Raw genomic sequence first — 17496 nt, forward strand, 5'->3', positions numbered from 1 at the left:
CACCCGGGCAGTGTGACCCAACAGTGCTGAGGTATCCTATTCGATGCTCAACAGTTTAAAGACATGATAAACATTACATATCTTTATGGCAGCATGTTTTATGTTTTCCAGCACATGTGATCATATTTCATTAAGTATTTGATGGCACTTTTAAAAACAGTTCCTTTATGGTATCTTAAGAGTATCCCCATCCTCCTTATTTACTTATTTCCACATTTACTAGGAATATATGAGACTAGAAAATGTTCAGGGCCTCCCAGGTGGCACAGTGGTAAAAAAAAATCCACCTGCCAATGCAGGAGATGTAACAGATGTGGGTTCGATTCCTAGGTCAGGAAGATCCCCCAGAGTAGGAAATGGCAACCCACTCCAGTATTGTTGTCTGGGAAATCCCATGGACAGAGGAGCCTGGTGGGCTACAGTCCATGGGGTCGCAAAGAGTCAGTGACTGAGCACACAGAAAATGTGTAGACCCAACTTCTTTGTTAGTGGAGGTATTGGGGTGACTCACTGATTTTTTATTTCTTAATTATTTACACTAATTATCTCTTTTAAATCAAGCTTAGGTAGCTGTCTATATTTTTTGAAGAAGGTGATTAACTTCTCTCTTTGCTTTCAAAGGACAATGGTTTAAAACTCTTCTTTTCCTAACCTTTCCCAGGCAAGGTCACTTCGGACCTGTTCCAACTGATACTAAATGTGAACAGTTCCATATGTCCATCACAGCCTTGCTTAGTTGTCATGATTTAAATATGTGCGCACACACACGTATATATGTGTATATGTATTGCTTACTTATATCACAATGGAATTTAACATCCCTTATTCTTTGTTGCCTTTTCTTTGTGCCTTCATTGTTCTGATTTTCTTATCCCTGAGTTTAAAGGCAGTATATGCTATTGTGGGCTTCCCGGGTGGCTCAGCTGAATCCACCTGCAATGCAGGAGATCTCAGTTCCATTCCTGGGTCAGGAAGTTCCCTTGGAGAAGGGATAGGCTACCCACACCAGTATTCTTGGGCTTCCCTGGTGGCTCAGACAGTAAAGAATCTGCCTGTGATGCAGGAGACCTGGGTTTGATCCCTGGGTTGGGAAGATCCCCTGGGGGAGGACATGGCAACTCACTCCAGTATTCTTGCCTGGAGAATAAACCGAGGAGCCTGGTTTCAGTTCTTCGAGTCACAAGGAGTTTTGGACACGACTGAGTGACTAAACACAGCACAGCACATAAGCTATGGTAGGATTATCCGCCAAATGTTTTCATCTGTATCTTTTGACCAATTCAGCAAATGCTAGGGAAGTGCTTTTGCATTTTAGAATAGCATACCTATAGATCTCACAGACCTGAATGGCCATTCCTAAATTACATTGCTTTAAACCAAAACACCATAGGGTCAATCTCATAGCTGTGCTTCATGCAGTTACTCAATCCTCTTTACTATTTTGTATGTTCTATTCATTTTAATGTGGCTTACAAATCATGAGCTCTCCTTTCTTTACACTGTAGTTCTGAGTCTTAAAAAGAAATTATTTTCCCAGCTATTAGCTCCCCCATCTTTGTAATAAAATTCCTGTAGAGGAGAGGTGAAAGGGCTTGAACAACGCCTTCTACCCTCTGGCTTGTTAGAGAGGATGAAGGGTTTCTAAGCAGGATGAAAGCAATAATCCAGGAAGGAAGCCAGGAAGAAAAGGGGGTGGAGGGAAACCTAAGCCAGTGTCAGGAGGTCAGTAAATAGAAGAATGTGACACAGAGGAGCGGAAAAGAGAAGCCACTCAGATAAATCTCATTATCCATCCTTGAAGGCCTGTTTCAAAGTCTTCTTCTCCGTAGAGCCTTCCCTGCCTTCTTTACCCTCACACAGCCCCACCACTGGTGTCCCAGAACATTTTATCTGCATCGCCCTGACAATCCTTGCCAATTTCAACTTTGGATTATAGGTACTTGTGTGATTTCCTATAAGCCCTCCATTAGTTCAACACAATAAATGATAACTGAGCTCCACTTCCTTTGATACCAGTTGCTTTGCTAGATGCCAGGGGTCCAAAGATGATTGGGACATCACCCCTGCCCTCAAGAAGCTAATGGGGGACTTCCTTGCTGGTCCAGTGGCTCAGACTGTGCTCCCACTACAGAGGAAAGTGAAAGTGTTAGTTGCTCAGTCGTGTCCAACTCTTTGTGACCCCATGGACTGTAGCCCACCAGGCTCCTCTGTCCATGGGATTCTCCAGGCAAGAATACTGGGGTGGGTAGCCATTCCCTTCTCCAGGGAATTGTCCTGACCCAGGGATCGAACTCGTGTCTCCTGCCTTGCAGGCAGATTCTTTACCATCCAAGCCACCAGGGAAGTCCTGCAGTGTAGGGGGCCTGAGTTCAATCCCTGGTCAGGGAAATAAATCCCAAATGCCACAAAAGTGGCAGTGCCGTCTAAGACCCAGTTCAGTCTCTCTTTATATACATATAATTCCCAGAATCAAAAGGGAAACTAGAAAACAACAACAACAACAAAAAAGAGGCTAACGGTGGCCTAGCCCTTGCCTACACCACCAGTCCCGTTCCCTGCTGGGACTCATCATCTTGTCTCCGTGTCATTTCTCTGTCAGTGCAGTATCCCTTGCCTGAAACATTCTTTTCTCCTTTTCCTTCTTCTGTCTATCAAGGCTCATGTGCAAACTCCTCAGGAAGGTTTCTCTGAACTGCCAGGCTGGGTTCCCACATCATAAAGACACTTCCCTTCAGCACTTCCCCAAAATCAAAACTTTCTGTTTGCAAAACTATCTCCTCTAGTGGATTCAGGGTAGGACCCTTGCCTTCTCCCTTTGATTTTCTAAGACCAATGACTATGTCTGGTCCACGGTGTGTGCATGTGTGTGCATGTTAGTCACTCAGTTGTGTCTGAATCTTTTGTGACCCCCTGGACTGGGGCCCATCAGGCTCCTCTGTCCATGGGATTTCCCAGACAAGAATACTGGAGTAGGTTGCCATTCCCTTCTCCAGGGGATCTTCCTGACCCAGGGATTGAACCCATGTCTTCTGCATTGCAGGCAGATTCTTTACCACTGAGTCACCAGGGAAGCCCAATAATTAATTAGCTCTCCTCATTATGTCCCTCTAAGGTAAGGTGGGAGACAAGGGACAGTGCTGTGGACTATTGGTGTCCACCAACCCCCCACACCGTGCCCAGATTCATCTGTTGAAGCCTAACCCCAAGGTGATGGTATCTGGAGATAAGGCCTTTAGGAGGTCATTAGGTCATGAGGGTAGAGACCTAATGAATGGGATTAGTGCCCTTACAAGAAACACCAGAGATCTCTTTTTCCCTGCCAAGTGAGGACCCAGCAAGAGAAACCAGGAAGAGGGCCCCCACTGAAAACAGACCATGCTGGCACCCTGATCTTAGACTTCTTAGCCCCTGAAACTATGAGAAATATATTTGTTACGTAATCCATCTACTCGATGGTATTTTGTGAAAGTAGCCCAAACTGACTAAGACAAATGGAGAGGATCAGTGGCCCAGCTCCAGATTTAAATGATGGCAGGGTTGGGAAAGGGGCTTCCCAGTGGCACAAGTGGTAAAGAACCTGCCTGCCAATGCAGGAGACATAAGAGACGCAGGTTCGATCTCTGACATGGGAAGATCCCCTGGAGGAGGGCGTGGCAACTCCCGTATTCTTGCCATGGATAAAGGAGCCTGGAGGGCTACAGTCCATGGTGTTGCAAAGAGCTGGATGTGGCTGAAATGCGCGCATGCACAGGGAGAGAGGCAAGGAAGACATATCTTCTGCTCTATTCACCAGACTATTACTAGATTTGATGTTAGGAAAAGGTGTACCTGTTTATTCTATGTCATCTTAGAAGGAGTGTTTGGATAGGAGACTGAGTAGAAGGATGGGGAGATAACAAAGATTCTGGGACAGACATGGTAGGATCCTATTTAACAAAACAGGGAAATAACTGAAATGTTATTTTTGGTAATCTGTGGAGAAGACAGGTGGAGAGTGTTGCATGGATTCTAACCATGTCAATTCAAGAAAGGAAAACAATGTGGGCCAAAGGAAAACAGGGTGAAAAATAGATTAACCAGTGACTACTTCTGCGGGGCAAGAACACACACATAAAATATCCAGACAGAGAGCAACTGAGAAAAATCATATTAAAGCTTGAGTTAAAGAAAAACTCTTTGCTTAGAGGACAAGGTGCAACCTGGGAAAAATGGGAAACAGCTGAACTGATTTATGAGTGACTAATTGATGTGACTTCTAAATGTGCAGATATATTTTATTTTTACATAAGGGTGACAGACAGCACAGGGCAGTGGGAGGGGCCTGGTGGTCCCATTTTCATTCAGAAGCTCTCCTCATTATGTCTCCCTCTTAAAACTCACAAGCTCTGTCACTTTAGGCAAGTCACTTAGCTTCTCTGAAGTTTACTTTCTTCTCAAGATGATATCATGCTGTATTTTATAGGGTTGTTGTGAGGACTGACTCTTCATTAAGAAGTTCAGAATTGTTTTGTAAATCACTACATTCAGGGTTTCATGAGATTGTTGGTCAGTTTTCTCAAAAGGCAGATGCTCTTTTATGTCTTGATGGCAAATTTCAGTTACATGACCACCCCAGGTGCAAAGAGTCTAGGAAAATGATAACCAGTCTTGTTTTTGAGGGTTTTTTTTTCTTCTTTTTTTATTGTTACTGTTTGGTTTTTGTTTCTATAAAGAGAAGAATCTCAGGCAGAAAGGAATTCAGAAAGGTTTTTGGATTCATCAACCTTTGCCTCAAAACCCCCTACCCAGCTGCAACAGCACCTGCGTAAGTGGACAGCAGAACGGAATCATGGGACAAGCAGGCTAGGCCGTGGGCTTGGGATAATGAATCTAATTAAATAGTAAATTAAGAGTAATAGAGTCTGTGGGTGGAGGAGCCCATTAAGAGGAACTGCTGAAGCGCTGCCACCATGAGTTTCCAGGAATAATACGTAGGCATATTTCCAAGAAAACTGAGTGGGAGATCAAGCTGCCTTCTTTTAGAGTCTCTCTTTTTCATGGTTGGATATCAGCACTTGCTTTTCACTTTTCACCTCTCCCTGCTATCTACCCCGGGCCCGGATGGTTTTTAGTCTCGTAAATGCCACTTTGGGGCGCGCTCCATCTCCCAGGATTTTCTGTTTCTCTCTATTTTCCTCAAGAGCTCAACTATCTCATGTTTCATGTTCTCAGACTCTAATTCTTGTTATTGCCTCTGTGACTGAAAAAAAAAGGAAGGACGAGAGAGAGGGAGGAAGGGAAGGAGGAGGGAAGGAAGGGGTAAAGAAAGAAAAGCCAAGCTGAGGTGGGTTAACCCTCTCTTATTTACTTTTATTTACATTTTAATAGTAGCCATTAATGTCAGAAAACAAAGACCTGCAACAGGGAACACCAAGCATGACTTGGGGCATTATAGGATAGGACCAGTAGAAAGGAGATTTTCACATTAGGGGACCTTGTCCTAACTTTGTCAGCTAACACATCCTCACAGTGGTTAAGCCAAAGACCAACACTGCTCGCACCATCTGGGGACAGAGATGCTGGAAGGGAATGCAGAACGGACTTGTCTCTAGTCCGAGCGTGGGGTAATAGTGTACTAGAGTGTACACACAGGGTGGTGGTGTACTAGAACTGGGTGGGGAGGGCAGATCTGTCCAAACATGAGAAGGAAAACTGATGTGCTAAGGAGGGATGACACAGGGTTGAAAATGAAACTTCATAAAAAGCTACACAATTGCATAACACCCAATCGAAATACTCCTTGCTGCTAATGGGACTATTAGCATGGAGATGAAACTGTGAATTATACATGATAACCAAGGAGGGGAGGGGTGGGTAGAGGGAGAATACGATTAGGGAAGGAAACACTGAAGATAAAAGTTGGCCTCATATTAAAACATACCCCAGGCAAAATGAAGGTAACTTTAGTCTGCTTATTCTTCAATAGAATGAATTTCTTTGTCCTGTGTGTTTAGCTATAGGTGGGTACTATTAGAAAACCATCAATAAAAGAATAAGGAACTCTGCTCAATGTTATATGGCAGCCTGAATAGGAGGGGAGTCTGGGGGAGAATGGATACATGTATATGTATGGCTGAGTCCTTTTGCTGTCCACCTGAAACCATCGCAACATTGTTAACTGACTACACTCCAATATAAAATTTTTAAACAGTTTTAAAAATATATATATACAGATAAATTAGGGATCACTGACTTTACCAAAAGAATTCTCTTAAATTTTCCTAAGTGCCATTTAAAATACTACACAGGTTATCAAAGTTTTTTCTTAATGTATAGTATAGCTTTTAAGAATTCTATTTCATAAGGTAATTCCATGTAACAGAGAGTTAAAGGTTTCCATCAATTTAGTTCAGCATAGAAAAAAAAGAAGAAACATACAATGCTAACAGAGAAAGGAGATAGGAAAATGCAACCCACCTTCAGCTGTAATGAGGGGTCATTTTATATGCTGTGCCAGTAAGCTCCTGTTTCACCAAGAAGAATTCATTAAGTAGAAAGAAAGTCAATAAAAATGAGCTTTATTAAAAAAGAACTGATATAATTAAAGGTATTGGTGAAAACGAGCCCAGTTATGAAGGGGAAATGACTCAGCTGCACGTTTAAGAAATGAAACAATGTACCATAGACTCTTCTCCCAGTTTAAGTTATTTCGGAAACAGAAAAAAACGATACTCTACATAATTTGTAATAGCCAAGGTGAATGCCAGCATGATAGAGGAAGAAGCGCTTCCATAAAACTGTCATTCTTCAAATAGTAGTGAATTATAGTATTGACAGTGCTCGCAGCCCAAGAAATCTGTTCATGGGGGAGGTAAGAAAGCACACCCCCCAACAACCTCTGGCAGCTTAACATGGGTAGCGGAGATGTTCCTTAATACCATTGTGCATGTTACAATCTAAATGAGAGTATTGGGTTTCTGGAATACATAAAGATGCAGACTGGGAAAAATAGGTTTAAGACTCTCTGAAAATTCCAGATCAGATGGTATTTCTGCAGAAGCACATGTATGGGCTAGTCAAATGGAAAAGCACACACATACCACCCAAGAGCAGCAGAGTGGCCGTGCCATACAGTTTCTGAAAAGCATCATCTCATCCAAGTTTATATGGTCTTAGTGACATGGCTGAACATAGGGCAAAAATCCACATGCCTCAAGACCAAGTCACATGCATGCTAGGCATTTTTGCAGACCTCAGATTCAGGGATCTGCAAAGTTGCCAGAAGACCCCAGGGAGTGACTAGCACCCTCTCTCCCTGGGGGCCTGCAGCTTAATGCTGTCTTGTGATCTGAACATGACCTGGGAGACAGAGAAACAGCTGGAGGCCTGGATTTTCCAGCAATGCCATATGACAAGTCTAACACCTTCTAATATAACACCACCTAAAGGATAAAGTGCTTACTGGCTAGAAAGCACTAGAAAGGTTAGTGCAGTGTTCGACTTACTGGCTGCCTTATCCACGTGTCGAGGGGGACATAACGGGGGTATTGTGAGAAGAAGGGAGATGGAAGAAGTCGGGAAATTTCCAGTTACAAAAATAATCAGTTCAGTTCAGTTCAGTCGCTCAGTCGTGTCCGACTCTTTGCGACCCCATGGACTGTAGCATGCCAGGCCTCCCTGTCCATCACCAACTCCCGCAGTTTACTCAAACTCATGTCCATTGAGTCGGTGATGCCATCCAACCATTTCATCCTCTGTCATCCCCTTCTCCTTCCACCTTCAATCTTTCCCAGCATCAGGGTCTTTTTAAATGGGTCAGCTCTTTGCATTAGGTGGCCAAAGTATTGGAGTTTCAGCTTCAACATCATTTACAAATGGATGGCACTTTCCAAATTGGAAGAGAACGTTTTCATGTGCTCTGTGACCCACACAATCTTTGCTGTCTACCCCCAGCGAGTCCTAAGACAATCGAATGAAATATTGTCTACAAGAATGATTCCACAACTATAAATCCTTTAGAATTAATGGTGGTATGCAGCCTAAATGGTTAAAAACACAAACCCCAAAATACCTCAAGAAGCTTGAAGAGGAGTATCTGAAAATGGTTAGGTCTTCATCATGTCCCTAGAATTTGCAGGCATTTTTCTCTTGAAATGCTTGCCAGTGTACATCAGAACTGCATAGTTTGGGGCAGTAAAAGGCAGACGGTCTAATACAGTAAAAATAAAAGTTGGGTGACCAATTTGGGGGATGGGTTAGTTCATGATCTAATTACTGTCATCTTGCCATGATGTGTAAGGGAAAGACATTAGAAAAAGTTTTGATGAATCTGAAACTTTAAGTAAGGTTTACCTTACCTAAAACTTTCTCTACCCACAAACTGCTGCTCTGTTAACAAACAGAAACTATCATGTTCTATCTCTAAGCATTGCTTAGGATGGAGTGTTCTTCAGCTTTGTTTGTCACTCCTTAGGCACAGGAGGTACGTCCCGTTTACCTCCCATCTTAATGGGCGTGTCTATCAGGGAGAGAGGAGAAGAAAGTGGGCTGGATTGAACAAAAATTAATTTATGCCTTTTGATATATTATAAAGCTAATTTCTACCCAATATTCCAACAGATCAACAGTCCATATGCGAACATATCACAGAAGGCTACATTTAAAAATGGATCAATCTCCCCAGTAGAAGTGGGCATGTATGGTCTCCATATCCTCTGAGCTACCAGAGAAGCCCAAAGATACAGAAGAATACATATAACAATATTCTTAGTAGACATTTTCTTAATGGAAAAAGATAAACTGTGGGTAGTCCAGTCATGGGATAGTAAACAGCAATGACAGTGAAGGACCTCCAACTAATACCCAACAGTATACAGAATATAAAATTGAGTGAAAGAAATCACATAAGAGTATTTCCAGCAAGACTCCATTTATGGAAGGTACAAAAACAGGCACAACTAAATGATGCTGGGACTTTTGGGGATGGGGGTGTGACTGAAAAGGGGCACAGTGGGGGTTTCTGGGTGCCTGTGTATTTCTTGATCAGGCTACTGGTTAAATAGACGTGTTCAATGATTGAAAGTATATTAAGTGTATACTTACAGACTTTTCCCTGTGGTATATTTTACTTTAGAAAGATGCTTTTTTAAAAGCGGAGTGGCCTCTAAGTTGACAGGATTCAATTAGATTTGTTCTAGCCAGTACTCTGATACCACTTGTTTCTAAACTTTCCAATTCCCATGGATCAGGAAGCAATTGATCAACAGAAATTTGATTGTTTTCTACCTATAAATAGGTATTTTTACTTCTATTGTAAATCATGGATTCAGTAAATGCATCTGTAAAATTCAATGGATCTACAAATAGGTACTCTGAATTCAGTGGGTGCTATTTCGGTTATCTGGATTTTGTTCTGTTTTTGAGATATCTTAAAAACCTTGGAGATGCCATATCCTCTATATGACCGAAATCTTAAAAATGAATCTAAACTATCTACTGAATTTATTTAAATTGACAAAGGATTTTTCCATTGACATATGATCAGGGTCTCACTTAATGCTAATTTGGAATCATAGAAGATCTTTTTGAAAATGATCATGTTATGATTTTTTTTCTATTCCACCTTTTATTATTTTTTAAAATATAAATTTATTTATTTTAATTGGAGGTTAATTACTTTACAATATGATTTTTAACCCCCTCAGTTTATAAATCAAGAACCTGAGACTCAGGCTAAATAATATGCCCTTTGGCCAGACAGATATTCAAAAGCAGAATATGGACTAGAATTCAGGTTCTCTAACTAGTAGACCAATTTATGTTCATTCTAGCTTTCTGGCTTCTATTTTACTGTTGATTCACAGAATCATGAACAACTAAAAAGAGATGGTATGAAGTGAAGTTATAATGGGCCAACACTAAAATTTTAATTTACTGGGGTATTTACACACTCTAAAGATCAAGGCCAAGAAAGTTATGTGATCCTAAGTGATTACTGATTTTTAGAAACTAGCTAATATCAGTTAAGGAACTCATAAATTAATACCATCTTTTTAAAAAGTACTTTCATATTGGAAATTATTGTTAACAATGGGAGCTGTGGTGGCTATTTTATTTTCTTGTTCAAGAACACATATTATCACATATTATCAAAATGTCCTCAGATCAGCCAGAACAAAATTTATCAGACTCTTCTACATACATCTGAAGACATATATTTAGATGGATTTGATATTATCTCTAACTTCTTAGCTTCAGGCTATGGGTCCTACAGATGTTTTCAATTTCTGAAAATACATCAAGTGTATACTTACACACACTTGGCCTATGGCCTATTTTTACTTTACAGTGGCCTTTCAAGGACTATTTACTTGCTGTAGGTCCTTACTATTTGTAAGTGGTGATAATTATCTGAAGTTAAAACCATTTACAGTGTTCATTCCATTTCCCTGGATGCGTACGACTCTGACTCACTGACTGTACAGAAAAGTAGTTTCATTATTTTTGAACCAATATACTTTCTGGCTTTGTATTATGGGTAATGTACTGTGACTTGGCATTGTGACCCTTATTCAGATTAAAAATGTAAGTTTTCTTGACTATGGTTGTGTAATATCTATAGTCTGATTTAGTACACACTCAGTAATAGGAATCGCTAGATAAGACTAGGTTAAAAGAAACCATCACACGAATGAATCGACAACATAACATTTGGTGACAGACATTAGGATCTGAATGCGTTCTCAGGCTGAGGCTCTTGGATGACTGGGTATAAACTGCACTTTCCTCTCACTGCCTGAAAAAATGGTAACCTCTCTCATGGTACTTCTCATGGTACTTGTATCCATGGATGGACTCCTTGGCCCACACGCTCAGTGGACACATGGAGACAAACGCTCACAAGTGGCTTCTAAGTACTGTAGAAATCCGAGCATAGAGGTAATATTAATTGTATACCCAGTCCTCAATAACAATTGGGAGTGGGCATGATATAACATCAACACATCCATCAAAGACTTCATGAGCAACTATTCTGTCAACTGGAGTTTAAGGGTTTAGCATAGTTCTGGTCTGTGATTAACACTTTATAAATGTTAACAGGGTGGAGTTCCCTGGTGGTCCAATGGTCAAGAACCCACCTGCCAATGCAGGGGACACCCGTTTGATCCCTGATCCGGGAAGACCCCACATAGGATCTTCCAGAAGTACAACTCAGCCTGTGCACGACAACTACTGAGCCCGCACTCCAGAGCCCGTGCTCCACAACAAGAGAAGCTGCTGCAGTGAGAAGCCCACATGCCACGACCAGAAAGCAGCTCCCACTTGCCGCAACTAGAGAAAAGCCCGTGCAACAACGAGGACCCAGCTCAGCCAAAAATACGATTTAATTAAATTTTTAAGATGTTACCAGGGTAACACCTACCAAAGGAAGCGACTTTGAAGCTGGCTTGGGAAGGAGGGAAAGAGTTAACCAGGCAGACACAGGTAGAGGAAGCAGAGAGCTGTCAAAGGCAGAAAGAGGCTGGCAGCCCTCTGGGACGGTCAGGGGTCCGGCAAAGCTGAGACATCAAGTAGCAGGAGCAAGGGGGTTACAGAGGTGAGCAGGTGGCAGAGTATGAAGAGCCCCATCATTCTCATTACAGAGGTTGGTTTTTATCCTTTGTGCAGTAAGAATCACAAAAAGCAGTGCCTTCCACACCATAGGGTCTCATCTATTAGTTAGCTCCAAAATCATTTTCATGGATTTCAACCCGCATTACTTTTATAACAAAAGAGATCAAACAGAATAAGATAGGACAGAATAAAAAACATCAAACTTGTTTATATACTTGTGTGTGTATTGGGTTATGATGTTAAATTTATTTCTTATTGTAAGCCGCAGACTCAAAGATTAAAGGCCACTTCTTTGAAGGATTTAAGTGGACAAATGATACAAACAGCCTTGCACTTTGGAAAATCAATTTGGCTGCCACACAGAAAGGACTGGAAGGGAAGAGGCGTGAGAACAGTAAGATCAGTTGCCACAGCCAGGCTACACGCAGGTGACAGTGTTACCTGAGGTGGAACTCGTGAGGATGAACGGACCTTCTGTAGATGGGTATCAGGATGCTGAGCGGGCCGAGAGGGAGGACAGGAAGGTGTTACCAGTGCAACCTGGGTTGCGCAAGCTTCTACCTTGGGCGGCTGGTTGAGCAACCGGATGAGTGTTGCTTCTCTTCTCTGGGGCAAGAAACATTAGTGCCAAAGTGGTTTTGAAGGCACGAGAAAATGATTAGGTTAGGACACACCGAGGCGCAACGCTGAAAATATGAAGAGCACAATTTAGATAACACGATAGAAGAACTTCTACAAACCAACCATTATCAAGTGTCTGTCTGATGCTAAAAGTTAGCATCAATTCAGTTCAGTTCAGTTGCTCAGTCGTGTCCGACTCTTTGCGACCCCATGAATTATAGCACACCAGGCCTCCCTGTTCATCACCAACTCCCGGAGTTCACTCAAACTCACGTCCATCGAGTCAGTGATGCCATCCAGCCATCCCATCCTCTGTCGTCCCCTTCTCCTCCTGCCCCTAATCCCTCCCAGCATCAGAGTCTTTTCCAATAAGTCAACTCTTCGCATGAGGTGGCCAAAGTACTGGAGTTTCAGCTTTAGCATCATTCCTTCCAAAGAAATCCCAGGGCTGATCTCCTTTAGAATGGATTGGTTGGATCTCCTTGCAGTCCAAGGGACTCTCAAGAGTCTTCTCCAACACCACAGTTCAAAAGCATCAATTCTTCGGTGCTCAGCCTTCTTCACAGTCCAACTCTCACATCCATACATGACCACTGGGAAAACCATAGCCTTGACTAGACGGACCTTAGTCAGCAAAGTAATGTCTCTGCTTTTTAATATGCTATCTAGGTTGGTCATAATTTTTCTTCCAAGGAGTAAGCGTCTTTTAATTTCATGGCTGCAATCACCATCTGCAGTGATTTTGGAGCCCCCCAAAATAAAGTCTGACACTGTTTCCACTGTTTCCCCATCTATTACCCATGAAGTGATGGGACCGGATGCCATGATCTTCGTTTTCTGAACGTTGAGCTTTAAGACAACTTTTTCACTCTCCTCTTTCACTTTCATTAGCATAGATATTGATATTAATGTTAGAAATACAAGTATGTGTGTGTGTGCAGTAAGGAAAGTACATAAGGGATTTGCAAGTGTTCAGACATTAGGAACAAGTAGGGAAAAAAAGACACTTTCTGAAGTAAATGCAATTAAGACTCCTAAAATAGCCAGTGGGAATTTTTTACATGACACGGGGAGGTCATGTGGTGCTCTGTGACAACCTAGAGGGGTGGAATGGGGAGGGAGGTGGGAGGGAGGTTCAAAATGGAGGGGATGTATGTATACCTGTGACTGGTTCATGTTGATGTGTGGCAGAAACCAACACAACATTGTAAAGCAATTATCCTCCAATTAAAAATAAATTTTTAAAAAGACAAAAAAAAAGACTCATTAATAGAATAAGGTTAAAGATTCCGGACAATGTATATAAAGCATACATAACACCTGACACACAGTAGATACTCCAACACTTGTTAGTTTTTCTTTCCCACCACTTTCTTATATTTTGTCAACAGGTCTCAAGATATAGCAAGATATAAACTATTTACATGAGTATATTTCAAATAATCTGATAATTAGATTTAACAAATGATGGTTTCATTCACACAACTGATCATGTTTTTTATTTTAAAAGGGCTACCAAGAAGTTAATGAGCAAATCCATGATGTACCTCTAGTAAGTATACAGAAACTCATCATGGGCATTTTGTGTATTTCAGTTCAGTTCAGTTCAGTCACTCAGTCGTGTCTGACTCTTTGCAACCACATGAATTGCAGCAGGCCAGACCTCCCTGTCCATCACCAACTCCTGGAGTTCACTCAAACTCATGTCCATCAAGTTGGTGAGGCCATCCAGCCATCTCCTCCTCTTTCATCCCCTTCTCCTCCTGCCCCCAATCTCTCCCAGCATCAAAGGCTTTTCCAACGAGTCAACTATTCGCATCAGGTGGCCAAACTACTGGAGTTTCAGCTTCAGCATCAGTCCTTCCAAAGAACACCCAGGACCAATCTCCTTTAGAATGGATTGGTTGGATCTCCTTGCAGTCCAAGGGACTCTCAAGAGTCTTCTCCAACACCACAGTTCAAAAGCATCAATTCTTCTGCACTCAGCTTTCTTCACAGTCCAACTCTCACATCCATACATGACTACTGGAAAAACCATAGCCTTGACTAGACGGACCTTTGTTGGCAAAGTAATGTCTCTGCTTTTTAATATGCTATCTAGGTTGGTCATAACTTTCCTTCCAGGAGTAAGCGTCTTTTCATTTCATGGTTGCAATCACCATCTGCAGTGATTTTGGAGCCCCAAAAAATAAAGTCTGACACTGTTTCCACTGTTTCCCCATCTATTTCCCATGAAGTGATGCGACCACATGCCATGATCTTCGTTTTCTGAATGTTGAGCTTTAAGCCAATGTTTTCACTCTCCTGTTTCACTTTCATCAAGAGGCTTTTTAGTTCCTCTTCACTTTCTGCCATAAGGGTGGTATCATCTGCATATCTGAGGTTATTGATATTTCTCTCGGCAATTTTGATTCCATCTTGTGCTTCTTCCAGCCCAGCATTTCTCATGATGTACTCTGCATAGAAGTTAAATAAGCAGGGTGACAATATACAGCCTTGACGTACTCCTTTTCCTATTTGGAACCAGTCTGTTGTTCCATGTCCAGTCCTAACTGTTGCTTCCTGACCTGCAAATAGGTTTCTCAAGAGGCAGGTCAGGTGGTCTGGTATTCCCATCTCTTTCGGAATTTTATTTCATCTCAGTCTTATTTTCAAGGCTTTTCCTCGATTCCTCCACTTAAACAATATCCCTGAGAAGTTTTGAAGTCATTTTAACTCTTTTTTTGAAAAAAGTCAAGGCCCAAATTCATGGATGGCTGCATGTTTGATTGTTAATTATTAATCATTAATCAAAGGCCTATGAGCTTGAGTAGCTGAATTAGTTCACTGAGCCTTGGATCTTTCTTCTTCTAAAAACATATACAGAACTAGATAGACTAGTATAATGAGCCCCTATGAATCCATACGCTAGCTTCAACAATTGTCAACTCATGGCCAATCTTGTTTCATCTAAACCCTCACCCACTTCCCAAACTCCTGGATTAATTTAAAGCAAATCTCAACCACTGTATCATTGCATTAATAAATGTTTTAGTATGAATTTCCAAAAGATAAGAACTCTTTAACAACATAACCATAACACCATTATTATACCTAAAAACAGTTAACAATTACTCCTTAATGCCATCAAACACTAGCCAGTGCAAGTTTTTCCCCCAAATTGTTTCTTAAACTTTTTTTATCAAATTGAATTTTAGACACAGATTATTTCTGGATCAACTTTTAAAACAGTTCCTCGGTAAGTTATATTGGACAATTTTTTTAAAAATTTCTTTTGGCAGCACCATGTGGTATGTGCGACTGTAGCTTCCTGCTCAGGGATCAAACCTGTACCCCCTGCACTGAAAGGCAGAATCCTAACCACTGGGCCACCAGGGAAGTCACAGTTCCTCAGTAAGTTAAGCTTAGGATCAGGAAGGGAAACTTACCAAGGAACCTTCTCTTCCTGGCCCATAGCTGGATTCTTCCAGCTCTTCCTTAAACTTGTTTTTGTCATCCTGTAGTCCTCCCAATCTGCTCATCTTTGTGTACAACTTGAGTTCACGAGTACATGTGCACACATGCACACACACACAATGGGAGAAGCTTTGAAACTTACTGAAACTTTTTTTTACATAAAAACTAATGATATAAAACCGAAAACTGTAATATAACAGAGAAACGGGCAAAACAAGTCCTTAAGAACATTGTTAAGAATTATGAAATGTATAACTAACAATTATCAAATCTTTGAGCAGCCTGTTTTTTAATACTGATATATATAAATACTATTCACACATATATATGTATGTATATATATCTACAGGCATCCCAGGTGGCACTAGTGGTAAAGAACTTGCCTGCCAATGCAGCAGATGCAAAAGATATGGGTTCAATCCCTGGGTTGGGAAGATCCCCGAGAGAAGGGCATGGCAACCCACACCAATATTCCTGCCTGGAGAACCCCATGGACAAAGAAGCCTGGCAGGCTGCAGTTGACAGAGTCACATAGAGTTGGACATGATTGAAGTGACTTAGCATGCACACACATGCAAATATATCTACATACATATGTAGGTATTTATGTATGTGTGTGTAGGCCAAAAAAGTACACTTTACTGTGAATATTCAAACAAAATGTCTTTAGGAATACAGACATACTGAAGTGAATGGCTTTAGGGGAATGAAAAAAAGAGCACACAAATGTCTTTCCTTCCACCGCTCTAGTCAGCATCTTTACTGGTTTCCCTCACTCCAGTCTCTCCTCCATGCCATCCAACACATAGATGCTGACAGAGTTAGTTTTCTAAAACCCAGATCCAACACATTATTCTTGAACATCATCCATTGCTAACGATTGTCTATAAAACCAAGTTCAAATTTCTGTACGTGGGAGTCCAGGGTTATTACAATCCACTCCCAGCCTGCTTTTGCAACCTGGTACCCCACCTTGTGTTCCCACACCAGTCCCTCTGTGTGTGGCAATCATTCCACGCCCTTGGTCTTCTTCACACCTTGGTGTTGTTCCCTCTGCCCCAAATACAATATTTACTATTTATTCAGCAGGTAATAAATATGATCTTGCAAATGAAGTTAGGAATAAAATATGATCACTGCTCTCAAGGAGCTCACAAGCTGATGCGAAACCCAGATAAGTGAATACATTTCAATAGAAATGTGATGAGTATAGACGTATTAATATGCATACTAGGTTGGGTGGTGACACAAAGAAGGGAGGACTTAATTGTGTTACGGATATGAGACTCTTAGTAAGCATGCAGAAATACAACAAGCACAAAAACACATGGAAAAAGGAGGTCCAACCTATGCTTTAAGCACCTCCGAAATTAAGTATGGATAAATGACATGTGGCCATGGGATGGCTATATTCAAGAGTTTCATCTAAAAGCGTTCACAGTTTATTACAGGTAAGGCTGAGGACAGACTGTAATCACAAACTCAAATATAACTGCGTTACTTTAAGAAGTCTTTGTTACTGCTGCTGCTGCTGCTGCTAAGTCGCTTCAGTCGTGTCTGACTCTGTGCGACCCCAGAGACAGCAGCCCACCAGGCTCCCCGGTCCCTGGGATTCTCCAGGCAGGAACACTGGAGTGGGTTGCCATTTCCCTCTCCAATGCATGAAAGTGAAAAGTGAAAGTGAAGTCGCTCAGTCGTGTCTGACTCCTAGCGACCCCATGGACTGCAGCCTACCAGGCTCCTCCACCCATGGGATTTGCCAGGCAACAGTACTGGAGTGGGGTGCCACTGTTACTAAATAAACACAAAATCTGTGGGAACCAAAGT

At 41.6% G+C, this 17496-nt stretch overlaps 1 protein-coding gene across 15 annotated transcripts in view; it reads right to left on the reverse strand.

The window, feature by feature from the left end:
* STAU2 (staufen double-stranded RNA binding protein 2) overlaps positions 1-17496 on the reverse strand; it is a 315973-nt gene that overhangs the window by 50279 nt on the left and 248198 nt on the right. For 13 of the 15 annotated variants that reach the window (XM_052651501.1, XM_052651499.1, XM_052651497.1 and 10 more), the window contains one exon: positions 12034-12087. The exons of the other annotated variants lie outside the window; for them this stretch is intronic. In XM_052651501.1, the coding sequence (XP_052507461.1) occupies positions 12034-12087 (54 nt within the window). The remainder of the gene's footprint in view (positions 1-12033; positions 12088-17496) is intronic. 15 annotated transcript variants of the gene reach the window in all.

Source organism: Budorcas taxicolor, chromosome 14, assembly GCF_023091745.1.
Source record: "Budorcas taxicolor isolate Tak-1 chromosome 14, Takin1.1, whole genome shotgun sequence".
Lineage (NCBI taxonomy): Eukaryota > Metazoa > Chordata > Mammalia > Artiodactyla > Bovidae > Budorcas > Budorcas taxicolor.